At 38.5% G+C, this 13740-nt stretch overlaps 1 protein-coding gene across 18 annotated transcripts in view; it reads left to right on the top strand.

Annotated features, from left to right (window-relative positions):
- Window positions 1-4245: 4245 nt before the first annotated feature.
- Window positions 4246-13740, top strand: part of celf5a (cugbp, Elav-like family member 5a) — a 242469-nt gene continuing 232974 nt past the window's right edge. For 5 of the 18 annotated variants that reach the window (XM_044130129.1, XM_044130139.1, XM_044130128.1 and 2 more), the window contains exon 1: window positions 4301-4730. In XM_044130129.1, coding sequence (XP_043986064.1) covers window positions 4373-4730 — 358 coding nt within the window. In that variant the 5' untranslated portion in view covers window positions 4301-4372. Of the gene's footprint in view, window positions 4731-13740 lie in introns of all 18 variants that reach the window. The other 13 variants (XM_044130141.1, XM_044130130.1, XM_044130123.1 and 10 more) reach the window with 8 other exon arrangements.

Below are 13740 nucleotides of genomic sequence, written 5' to 3'. Positions count from 1 at the left end.
GTTCAATAGGCTGGAATGATCTATGGTTTCTTCCCAAACAAAATAGCTAACGTCTAAAATTGGCAATTCTTTTTTTTTTTCTGTTTTTTTCCCCCCTCCAAACTTGTCAACCTCACAGTTGTATTACTGTTTCTGCTACATGCCAGGTTATTTGGAAGTGAAGCCATTCTTGCTGTTTTGATACACTGCTGATCTGGGAGCACCAGAGGCAGCTGAAGGCAAATTCTTTCACACATCGATGCAGATGTTGGGAAGTTAAAGTTAGGAGAGGGCACCCCTGTGGTGCCATTCCTCTGCAGCGAGAGAAGAAGCAGCAGCCAGAGGTATTGATTCACCTTGCAGCCTTGATCCTGCTGTCACAGACAGTATATCACTTCATTTAATCCACTGTTAAATAGGCCGTAATTAGAAATCCGTCCAGCAGATATGTTTTATTTAAAGAGTAGTTTGTGGCTCAGTCGGAACGGTGCCCCACGCGCTGGACTGCATCAACTTCTACTTTTCAGGAAGGACTTTAATCTGAATGCTGTCGACAGTGCCTGCAAATAGAAAGCAAATGATGCAAATAAACACTCTCTTGGGGGATTAGCAAGCAGGCTATTTGGAAAATATTTACAGTAGGTCTGCTAATTGTGGGTAATGTTTATTGGTCCCTGGACTGTCATTTGACTGACAGATATTTGCCACAGCAAATATTTCTTTTGCCGAACAGATGGAAAAATCTACAAAGAACGAAACGGAAAACAATGAGACACATGGGTAACAATGGAAATCCTCCATGAGAAAAGTTGGAAGACCTAAAGTCTGGAATTGTAGCTGCTGAAAAACTTTGTGTCTGTACCTGAAGCCTTTAGAAAAAGGGCTGTTAGTATTATTATTTGCCAATTTAATTGGTAGCAGAACCACAATTTTTAAAACGTCCACAGAAAATATCCAAATTAAAATATTGTGTTGTTCTTTCAAATGCAAATGATTCCAGTGATGATAAACTATGATTTTAGGAAAAATAAGAAAACTTGAATTGTCTGAACAAGCTGATCCAAGTTTCCACGATGCTCTGAAATACCAATAAGCATGATTTTAGTGTTAATTATTTCTGTGTACAAAATACCAGTATGGCAGTTGGTATAATGTGTAGTTTCATGTATAGAGATGTGCTTTGCTTGATGTAACATTCAGTTCTTCTCGACAAGCGATAATGAATTGAACTAACTAGAAATAAATTAATTTAATTTGGCGAGTAGTTCTCCATTTTGCTCAAATTAGAAGAAAAACTAGCATACGGAAAACTTTTAAATCTAGTTTGATGTGGCCCAAAGCATTTTTTTGCTTTGGGCAAATTTTTATATATTTAAGCATACTTGCATTTGGACTGCAAGTATACTTGGAGATGGAATATTAGCGTCCTTAAAGCTGGATGTATATTTTAACCACTAGGCGAATTAAATCTGAATGGAGAGGGCTATGAGCAAAGGAAATGTAATTGTGACAAAGTAAAACACTCCGCTCATTCCCTCTCTTTCGTAAAGTACATATTTGGGGAGGACTATATAGACTAAAAGTACATACATTAATTCCTAATGAGAATCTACAGCAGCATTCCTAACTTAAAGCTTAAAGGTTTGGTGTGCTGGCTGTTTTGGATGTTTCCACATTTGATTAAAAAAGAATGGCTCATCAAAAGCGCTCTACAAAACCTGATGACCTGCTGATGACCACATATACTTGAGAAGGAAAACATCTAAAACTTACAAAACACCAGCCTAAAAGGATTATATTCAGACCCATATGATCAAATTTAAAGTGGGATCATGAACAAAGAACAAAGAACAGGCCTGACTGCCTTATAGGAAAGAATCGTGAAGTGAAAGGAATTTGGAGAAACAGAAAAACTCGGGGGAACAATCCCAAAACAAAGCATAACGCGCATCAAGTAAACAGAAATACAAAAAAGCTACAAACTGATAAACCGCAAGGGAAAATGAGAACTCAAATAAAACTGATCTCAACATCTGACAAATCAGGACATGCAATTAAGCTAAAGTGAATGAATGAATAAATAAAATGAAATTGGCAGGGATAAACCTTTGCTTTAGTGTTTACACATCTGAGATCTATCACACAGAGAGCACAGGAAGTCAAACAATATACAGCTTTCAAAGAATTTATTTGAAGGTGTATGAAACTTTAAGTTTTGTGGCTTTGTTCATAAGAAAGTGAAACTAAGCAAATTGTAACATCGGACATTACCAGCTTACTTTGTTGATCCACACTAATGATTTATGATTTTCATATCTTGTTAGTTTCATTGAAATTCATAATCTTATCTTGTATTTTCACATATTTAATTCAACGTCATCACCACTTCTGGGCTTACAGCACGTTTTACAACTTTATGTCTGGACAAAGATATGTTTTGGACAGAGGGAATAACATTTGTTTATACCACCATAGTAGTAAAGAAAGTCAAGTGGTTTCTATGTTTTAAAGCACGTAAAAATGTTGAATTATTTTAATTGCATTTGAAAACTGCAGCTAAAAATAATTGTTTTACAAAATTTTCTGACCTCCCTGTATGATAGAATATCTAATAATAATAATAATAATAATAATAATAATAATAATAATAATAATAATAATACATCAATACTGAGTGCTTTTCAGGACTCTCAGGACATCTTGAGTCAGATTTTTTTTAGTTTCTCTAAATATGTTTTTGTCCTTTACAGTTTAATGAGTACCAGTGACTGTTTTGTTTTTTTAAGAGGTCCCCTAAATTTATGTTGGGGTACATGTTGCTTACCTGTTGTTGAAACTAAACCTTGACATGTTTCTTATTTTATATTAAACATCCGAACTGCTCAGGTCTGGTCTCATGAAGCATAGATTACAGTTTTCATACAGTTGCTGTGGTGATTTGCGTTTATGTTCATTTTAATAGATCGGGTCATTTTTGGGAAACGTAAGCCTTTCTGTTTTATAAAGTTGCAAAACATCAGTAATTTCCAGCCTATTTTATTCGTTAAGCATATATTTCTATTATTTTCTCCTTTGCTGTAATCACCATCACTCTAGGTAAGCACATGAATGAACTTGAAAATTAATTTTACCAACATCGAAAACTTACAACTCTAAATTATATTTGAACTCCTGGCTGGTTAAAAGCCTTGTAGCTGACACATATGAACTATTAAATATTCCAACCATTTATCTTTATGAAAATTTCTCTGAAAATCATACAACAAAGGTTAAGACAAATTACTCAAAGTTTTGTCAAAGGAAGGAAAAAATATTAACAGAACCAAAATGTTCTCTACTGCACTCTTCACTAAATAAGAACAAAGACAAATGTATTATTATTTATCTTTATTATTAATCTCTGATATTTTCTGAGTTGAAGGGAGCCTCCTAGAATTGACATAAGAAGAAAAGAAAACCTTGCAATTTTAATAAGAAGCTTAAGGTGAGCACTTTATTTTAAGTGCTATTTATAAGTGCATTGTGTCTAATTTTGACAGCAAAACAAGTTGTCTTAATCCATTTCGTTTTCTGATTTTATTAAGTGCTGGTGCTGGTGAGCTTGATGTGAGGTGAGCCCCAAAACGAAACTGGCTCCGGGTCGGCTCTGCACTCATTGATTTAAACCACCTAAAAGTCCATCAAACTTTTAATATAAAAATCCATCAAGCAGTCACATTCCTCAGACATTGACAGATGTGCAATTTTGGAGGATATTTACTGTAATAACTCTAAATGTAATCAACAATGATTACATTTTTTGACTGAGTTTTTCTGCACTAAATTATCTTTTTTAAATCATCAAGTTATAGGCTCGGAAAACTTAAGTTGCAAGCCATTCGAGAGTTTTTGTGTATTTCTCTGTACCTGTTTACTTGAAATGTACAGTAAACGTTTTGAACAGCCTTGTTGATCCCAATAATAAGTTCTCTTTTCAACACACCCCAGTGAGTCATTCATTCACTATGGGATTACCACGAGGAACAAAATCCAGGCCCGACGGACAGTGATGTCTTCCAAAACCTTTAGCACATCAGCTTTGAAAGAAAAGCTCTTAGACATTTCGCCAGGGTGCATTTTTCACAATTTCCTCCGTAAGAGTTGTCTTCTTCTTAAAAACCACTGGGTGTCGCTCCAGAGCGTCCAATATAGCCTCAGTGCTCTTATTCCCTCGAATATTACCCCCCTATGCTCTTTACTGTGTGTGCGGGTGCGTTGTGTGTTGGATAGAAAGTCAGCCTGGTTTCCAGCTGAGTGCTTGCTCTCTCGCAGTGTGTGTAGGCGTGCGTGCGTGCGTGTGTGTGTGTGTGTGTGTGTGTGTTGTCATTATTATCCACTCTGCTCCCAGCTCAGAATGGCCAGATTCACTCAGACTGAAACAAGAAGGCAGCACCATCCACAGCAGTCCCAGCCCGCTCACTCCAGCCTGGTTTTCACCGGACCGGGGGCACCAGCGACCCACCAACCATTACTACTTCTCCCACATCAGCACCAGTACCCCCAGCTCACATTCCCGAAACCCATGAACGGGTCAGAACCCATTTCAATTCATCCGGAGAGCGGCAACATGAAAGACCAAGATGCCATTAAGCTGTTTATCGGGCAGATACCGAGGAACTTGGAGGAAAAAGACCTGAAACCCCTGTTTGAACAGTTTGGGAAAATCCACGAACTGACAGTTCTCAAGGACCGATACACCGGCATGCACAAAGGTAACGTGTCGCGCCACATACGGTCGCGAACATCACTTTATAATTTCATAATAACGCTTGTGATATTTAGCTTATGTCTTTTCTAATGCGACTTTAATTTTTATTTTTTTTTATTTTTACATTTGGTCCAATTTGTCGGTGAGAGGCTTCTGTTATTCCTCCTGTTTCCCCCAATATTTTGAGATGTGTTTGTTACAACTCGATTTTTCAGCGTTTATATTCCCACAGATTTCAATATGTCAGAATACATCCTCCATTATTATGAGCGCTTCTCTTTCACGAACAGTTCCTTACAGATTTTTTTGTTTGTTTGTTTTTTGTAATCGAAGAGTGTTTCCTTGCGCTCCTAAAGTGGGGCAGAGGCGCTCGGAAAGGATGCATTTTTAAAGAGCCTTCCCTTGCCAGTCCCATCTTTTCTTTTTTTTTTCCCCCTTTTTTTTGTCTGCGAAGGGACGGCATCATTTATTCATTCACATGCTTTCTTTAACATCTCTTCGCGTGGGAGTGGGAGTTGGGGCCGGGCGCAGAGCCGTCACAGCTAAATCTGTGTAATTCTACAGTGTCTCCGAAGGGCGCAGGAACTGTCACAAGATGACGGACGCTGCCACGGAGATTGTGATGCCGACTGCGCTTGCCTCGGCTGAAGTGGGGAAGGGGCAGCGAAGGGGATGTATAAATTCACTCTGCCCACGCTGTACAGGCGACAGTGACAACTTCCATCCTGCTAAGGCCCAATGAAAGTTGTTTAGGAAGACATTACTGTGAGCTTATGTGTTCAGAGCAAACTCCCACCTCCACTCTACATTCTGGACATCAAAATCAAATTTTATTGTTTGAACTGAAACAGGTTAACCAAGGGACATGGAAAGCAAAACTACTTGGAATAATCTTTGGCATTTAGACTGTGCTGATAGTCATCCTTCGATTTGAATTTTCATCAATTCATACACAGTTTAAGGCTTTTATAGGATCGCAGCTGCAAAGGGAACAAGGATACAGACCCATCCATCTGCTATGCCTTGCATTGTAAATTAGAATGTTGTAGGTGTCTATCTCCAGTATATTGGGTGAGAGGCGGTGTAGGTCCTGGACAGGTCTGCAGTTTATCACAGAGCAGCCCAAAGGCCCCCAGGTCAAACAACCATGCATGCACACACTCACAACTAAGGGTAATTTAGAGTAATCAGTTAACCTATAACAATAATGTTTTCAGGGTTGTGAGAAAAACCTAGAATCCCTGTGACAGACTGGAAAGCCAATTTAATAAATTTATTTAATCTTTATTTAACCAGTGAAGTCCCATTCAGATTAAAAGTCTCTTTTTTTTAAAAGGAATCCTGGTCAAGAGGTAGCAAAATGCCTGAATTTGAAGCCAGGACCTTCTTGCTGCAAGGCAACAGTACTAACAACTGCTCCACCGTGCAGCCCCATGATGTTTATCACATTGACAATAAATTATTGACTTGACTTAAGAAGGGAGGCCCAGATATGCCCAGTGGCCCTCCACGGTTCATTCTGGGGGCTCACTCCCAAGGCATTCTCTGGTCAGAGAAGATATACAGTTCATCCACTGGGCTCTGGTTCTGGCCTTGGGTCTCGTCTCAGTGGGACATGCCCTGAAAACCTATGAAGCAAGGCACCCAGGAGGAATCCTGATCAGACACTCGCTCCCCCCCAAAAACTCAACTGACTTCTTTTGATGTGGAGGAGCAGTGGCTCTTCTTAAAGCTCAAGTTTTTTTTCCCCATTTTCAACCACTCTAGGCTCATTTACGTCTCCTGGATTTTGCCGTTGTAGATGTTATTCATACGTCTTGACCACAGATGAGAGTCAAAACATAGACTGGGAGATATAGGGGTGCACTGAAATTGTGTCATGTTTGCAGATGTGACTTGAGTTCATCTGTTCACCTTCTGCACCGTCCTGTTATCACTTATTAAAGTCAAGATACTTAAACACCTCTCTTGAGTCAGAGACTAGCCACCAGTCTGGATAGAGCAATCCAGCGTTTTCAGTTTGAAAGATGATTCGGATTTTGAGGAGCTAAAAATTTGGCCCATGTATCGACATATCTTTTAAGATGATTGTAAATGTTGCCTGCTGGGGAAAGACAAGAGGAATGTTGCCCTTTGGGCAGCTGCAGAACTTTGATAGTGAAATATTTGCAACACCACTGTTTTTTCATAATTGATTTGCAGGTTTAAGGTGGTACACACATTGAAACTTAATGGTACCCACTTTAGTTCTAAAATAGTCATACTTTAAGTTATTAGCATAACCTATTGCTATCATATGATTTTTCTTGGTCAGTTACTTTTTAAAAGTAGCTGAATAGCTATAACTAAGCATATTTGAATATTTTTTTTTAACTTTTGGTTTTAAAACTGTTAAAACATTCTCTTTAACCATTCCCACCCTTTTAAAGTCATTTTAATAAGATGTGAGGAAAGAATATCGTAGTGACTTGAGTTTTCTTCATTATGGAGCAGAAAGTAATGTAGTTCTTCCCTTACCCCTAAAGGATTATGCACGTTGCTCGCCAACTGGCTGAAAGACAGCTGTTGCACTTTCTCTCAATGACAAGAAAGACCGATTCAGCTGCTTCTGAAATAAATTATTTTCAGTTTTCAAAAATATGCACATTTAAAGAGCATAATTACTTACTATCATTAAGGTAAAGCAGTTTGGGACTTTGGGCAAAAGTCTGAGCTTTAAGCACCAGCACATATATAAGACATAAATGTCATTTGGAAACATTGGTTAATTTGTGGCTTGAGAAGTTGCTGTCAAAACATGAAAGTTAGATTAAGTGAGATTCGTCAGTCTGTCCAGAGTCGCCTCGGAACAGTCATACTGAGTCCCCGTTTCATTCGGATACGAAAGGTTGAAGCGGAATACCGCCATCATACCCTTTATTTCCCTGCTGAAATGTGAGGCAATATTTGATGTCAGTTTGTAGAGAAGAAAGATTTATTTTTTCAATGTAGCCTTCATTTGCCATCCCTGGGCATGTGTTTATTTTATATGTGTGTGTGCGGGTGTGTGCGTGTGTGTGTGTGTGTATACTCTACAACATCATTGCCTGGAGTTGCGTAATGATTGCAGTATTTGGCTGCTGAGTAAATTTTGTCCAAAAAAGGTTCAGACTGTTATACATGCAGCTCGACACTTTGGTTCGACATATATATAGGTACATAGACATACACACACATCACACACACACATGCCCACACGCATGCTATTGTGTGTGTGTGTAACCTATTGCTATCATAAGATTTTTATGATAGCGTGTGTCATAAAAATGTTTATTTTTATGTGTGTGTTTGTGTTTTGTAAGGGGTTTCTTTGATTTCTTTAAAGTATTATATATAATATGTTAATATGTTAAATCCATGTTTGATTTGTAAACAAAAGAAAATCCTTATTTCTGTGATTTAGATGTGTGATTTTTTTTATCAATAAACAAACGTGGCATATTTAAATAAAATATATAGAAAGATATTGAGTTGAGGTCATCTCGCTGATTTAAAGCAACATATACTTTCAAATCTACTTTTCAAAGTGAATATTTATCCCCATTCTGAAGCTTGCCAACAACTAATTAATACAAGATAAGTAGGGTTCATCAAATTAAATGTCTTCGAATGTAATGATGCCTGGCCACACAATTAACAATACACAATCAAACCCTAATATGTCAGTGATCTTTCAGAGTTAATCATGCTATTAGGCAGAATGGGATTATGGAGCATGCATCCTGATGGAGAGACAGGGACAGCACCCTCTTTAAGAGGTGCATTAACTCTGAAAAACACTCAGATGGACAATACAAGATGCACAAATTTGTTTTCATGATCCTAAATGCTGTGCATTCTGTCATTTTGATTTTTGTTTCATTTCCAATGCACTCTCCATATTTATTATTTTCCTTTCATCTTTTTTTTTTTTTTTTCTTATGCAACTATTTTTCCTCTTGGTAATCCATGGGGGAAAACATGGAATTAGTTTGTAAAGCGTGATAATAATGCATGGCCATAATAACTTGACTCAAGAGGATTAGCAAATGTGCATTGTCTGATGCAGCGGTCTCCTGGGTGATCAGTTGGTTGCCTCCCTAAACAGTGGCTGCCTCTCCCAATTAAAAATTCAGTCCAGTCTGCCTCTTCAAATGATTAATTCTGCCCACGCTGTCAATGGCCTGCCAATTGTCGCCCAACCGGTATTAATAGGTAGAGGATTTCCTGATGTTGAATTTATCACACGGTGGAAACTTCTCCCTTTGGCTCTAATTAGCTTATGTTTATAGCACATGCAGAGCACACTCTCAGACATTTATGCACATGCATATATGCAGAACTAAGGTTGTTGTTTTTTTTAAGCGTTCTGGATCCTCAGCTTCCTTCCTTCCTTCCTTTTTTTTTTTTTTGTCCCTCGTTTGCATCTGTTTTGTTTATTTCACCAATTTACTATTCCTGCCATGAGAAAGCGGATGTATTTATGGAAAGCAAACGTCTCTGGACAGATTATGCCCCACGAGCTCCCCTCATGCAGTTAAGTAACACGCAATCAAATCAGAGTGAAAGAGCATACGTGATTCGGCTCAGCAGATAAACAGACAAACCTTGCCTGAGTTGCTCCAATTCGCTGGCCGAGGCAAACCTGATATCAATATTAAGCTTGTGTCGGCTATCATTCTGTTAATGCATTTATAAATGGAGATATTGCCGTAGACCACAGCCAAGCAGAAGCATATTAAATCACGGAATAATCTGATGAAATATTTATTCAAGTTTTTTTTTTTTCCCCCTCCTCCAAGCGAGTCTGATAGATAGGGTTTCTCAGCGATTTGCTGCCTGAAAAGACAGAGAAATAACAGAATAATTTCCACACATTATATTTGCCAAAACCACATAATAGGGTATTTTGAGAATGCAGTTATACGTTTGCACAATGGACTTTGTAGACTGAGGCTCTGCTTTTTAAAGCAACCTTTCTATCTTTAATAACAAATCTGAATCCATGTTCTTGTCCATAATGTGTGCGCCTTATGGTAAGTGTCAAAGATCATGGTAGTGTTGTAGGACAGCATCCCCCCCCTGAGGAAACAGATGGGGCAAACTCACAGATCATAAATAAAACTGTAGATGTGGCATAGATGGTCCATGCACATTACATAAAGGTACTGTTGCGTTGTATTAATTATGTAATGTATTACTGAAACAGGTGTCTCTTAGAACAGGGTTTTGTGTCGCTGAATCACACCTGAACTTCAGAAGCATTCTCACTCAGGCTCAAATCTGCCTATACCAGCCATGTGGCATAAATACTTATGTGCATGTAGGTGCCTATATGTCTGTCACTATGCTGTATGTTAACATTTCACAGGCTGTTTGCAGGTGACAGACGGCAGGTTCTGTATACCAAGACAACCCAGTTGCAAAGCAAGAGTTAATATTTAATTTAGATTTATTCAAGCTACTCCTTGTTTCAAACGCGCTTTTTTTTCATGGTTACAAAACATTGACCAACAAATAGCAATTTGATTATTAAAATTTTTCTATTTTTTCCTAATTCTTGTTCAATTTGCGCTTCCAATAATTTTTGGCCGATTTTTCTCCAAACCTAATTGGAGTTTGTTGTAGCTTTAACAAAAGTAAAACAGTTTATTCTGCTAATATTTAAATATTTTTGATAAATTGTTGGAGCTGAGTAATCCAAAAACTGCTGAATTCACACAAATAATTAGATGTAGTTGTACATTATGTTCTGCAAATTTTATCCTAAACCATGATTCTTTGATTCTGATCTTTATTGACCTGTCTGATTTATTTAATGGAAGAGATAATCACCCCTGATTAAAACCAAAATAACTTATTCATAATAAATATTATTCATTGAAGTCTCAAATTCACAAATTTTGACAGTCGACCAGAATAGATTTCAGAAAAAATACTTTCAATCATAGAGTGTCACTGCAGGACAGAAGCATCCAAAGCAGTCTCATGCGAATGGAGCAAAACTGGCAAAGATACTAAAAAGATGTTTTGAATAATAAGCCTATTACCAAGAATGTATTGCTAGCTTACTAGTTCATTCAGTTTAACGTATTACTTTTATTTGTCGTTTATTTTTGTGCTGGGAAGAGGTCAGATAAATTGCAGAGAACAACTCCTGAAGTGAGCAAATTGTGAATATGTCTTTTTGCCATTTCAAGTCATAGAACAGTGACGCATATGGTTTGGCATCCTACCATAATCACTCAGAGCAATAATATCTAACACCTCTGGTTCTTCAGCGTGAAACTAAAATGTGCTGGCTTGGGTCTGATGAGATTCCCAAATATGAGATCCTATACTTCTGAGATAAATCCAAGGTGCCATTAGTCTGTTTGCAGTTTTGCTAAATGGCTTTCTAACAGAACGATATTCATTTTTACTACGTTTTTCTCATGGATTAAAACTGATCTAACGTCTCTTTACTGATGGGCTGCATTCAGTAATATTCCATATTTAATAGACATCTGATTTGTGTGGTCCTTTTAACATCACTGGTCAGGTTTTAGGAGCACACCCATTTCATAAAGATTTGAAGAAGAAATGATCTCCCTACCGTTTAGCGTTTCTTCTGACTTTTTGTTCAGCACATGAGAGGAAAGGCTAGTTTCAGACTTTATGCAGTTATGTGCAGTAATTTAATTTAGCTAATGTGGAATAAAAACCTGTGTCAGGGCTGGTGAGCAAAAGTCACTGAGCCAAGCAGTAAAAACACTCGCTTTGCAATCTTTAAATGCCTGTAAATATTGTAATAAGCAACAGGGTTTTCCTCATAAAAGATGCAGCAGCTCAACGAGTACTGACAGGCGCTATGGGTCCTGAGTTCAGGATGAGGCGCGCTGCCTCACCTTCTCCCTCTCCCTTGCTTGTTTCTGCTGTTTTCCCCATAGAGATGGGCAATCTCAGATGCCGACGAGGAAAAGCTATGGTGGAAGTTAACGTCTGCACACCAGACTCACCTGACTTTTATTCTCTCTACGCATCTTTTTTTCTCTGTTAATCTCTAACTGACAGAGCCTTCAGGTGGATTGATTTCCTGTTCCAATGCAACATTTATTATGGCTTGCAGTATATAACACTTTCAGCATGTTGTAAGGACTGGTATTCCATGACCTTTGTGGAATATGCTTGCTCTTAATGGGCGCCTGCAGCATGGATAGGCATGTGTACATGTGCAAACATGTCTAAGAAATAACATAAAAAAAAACACACAAAACTTTTATCAGAGAGACTTATTTATGAAATGTCAATCACTTGTGCGTATAGCAAGTTCTTTGGAGATTTTTTATTTTTTTTTTGGCCTTTGAAGAAGCCCCAAATACTCGTTTCTTGGTTTGAATGACAATTTAAAAACCCTATGCTCATTATGATTTAATGAACTGAGGGAGGGCTGAATGGCTATCCCTATTAGGCACTCTGTGGTAAACTCCCAGAAAACATTTTACTAAGGCTGCAGGATATTAGGAAAACCTGCGATAATATTAGTGAAATGATTTGCAAGAAATATTTAGCAGTGTTTAATTTTTTTTTTTGCTATGGGTTCACTGTAAAGAAAAATAATAGTTTCTTAATGACATTGCTACCGTTTTTATACTGCATTAAGCATGCTAATGCACACTCTGATACAATAAAGGATCTGTCCTGCTGTGGGCTGGTGTATTCCAAAGGCCCTGGGGACCTTATTGAAATCCTACAAAGTTTTTAATAATATTCTGGTGGTCTGCCAAAAAAAAAAAAAAAAAAAAAGACTAACTAAAATAGGATTTTTAACAGAATGGCAATTCAAAATAGATGGCCAAATCCCAGACTCGCATGGTTTCCTCCTTGGACATATCAGCCCCCGGATTTAGACCATAAGGAAAACCTTTGGGGAACTGACAACCTCTCTAAATAAGAAAACAGCGTAATGAAACTCCAGAAACCCTGCTGTGGCTTTGTGTAGTTCTGCCCATTCCTCTGGCAACTTTCTAAAGGTGGACTTGCCACAATGAAGAGTGTGAATTGAATTATTTTGAATCTGTTTTGGTTCACATTTATTTTTTACAGGTGGAGTTGGCCGAGCTGTCTTGCCGCCTATATGTTTTGTTTGCAGAGCACTGTGGCCAACATAGCAGACTGTGGTCTTATAATATGAGGTGTAAAGGGGGAGAGAAAAAAAGGTGCGACCAAAGCAGGAAGGGTTGATGTTATTTAATGCTAAAGTTGTGTTTGAGCCTGGCGATGTGCTGATTCATTCAACAGGAAAATAAAATAAGGGGGATGGGGAAAGAGAGAAGATTTTAAGGCAGTGTTTTGTGATAATCCTTCTCCATTTTGGAACAGTTCAGGAGAACTCATGCGATAAAGCCTTGTACAAGCCTGGAAATATACTAAGTTATTTGTCTTGCCTTATAGTGCTTTGCCCTTGGAGGGCTTGTTAACCCCCATGTTTTGGCCAAAAAAACAATCACAGATTAGTCAAGCTGTCACATGTTTCTGATTGCCAAACGGTTGAGCCCTTGATGTTGGCGCGAATGAACAATGCATGAATGTCGAACTTCTATCTGCCTGAGAGTGCATGTAAACACAATGCTTTGTGGATATGCCTCAGCACCGCCGACCAATCCTTCTCTGTCACACAGCCCAGTGTGACGGAGAGGAATTGGACAACGTGCTTGGGCACATGCATGCAGAGGAAGGGGTGGGGGCCCAAAAGGCAAATGACAGACAGACACATGGCACAGAACAATGGCTGTACGGGCAGATGGATAAGTGGAGGGGGGAAAAGATGAAGTGTTTGTCTAGAGATGCAGAAACAAATGGCAGCTTTTATCCTGAGGCTTTGGGAGAAAGGAGTGATGGTTCGGCTTGGGACACATAGGGCAAGTCACACAGGGTGAGTGGCATTTTGGCCCAAGAGCACGGGATGTATGGATGGTGGAGGGTGAGGAGCAGAGGCCTGGTTCGGCAGATAAAAT

Source organism: Gambusia affinis, linkage group LG10 (assembly GCF_019740435.1).
Source record: "Gambusia affinis linkage group LG10, SWU_Gaff_1.0, whole genome shotgun sequence".
NCBI lineage: Eukaryota > Metazoa > Chordata > Actinopteri > Cyprinodontiformes > Poeciliidae > Gambusia > Gambusia affinis.
This window is presented reverse-complemented; position numbering and strand designations above follow the sequence as displayed.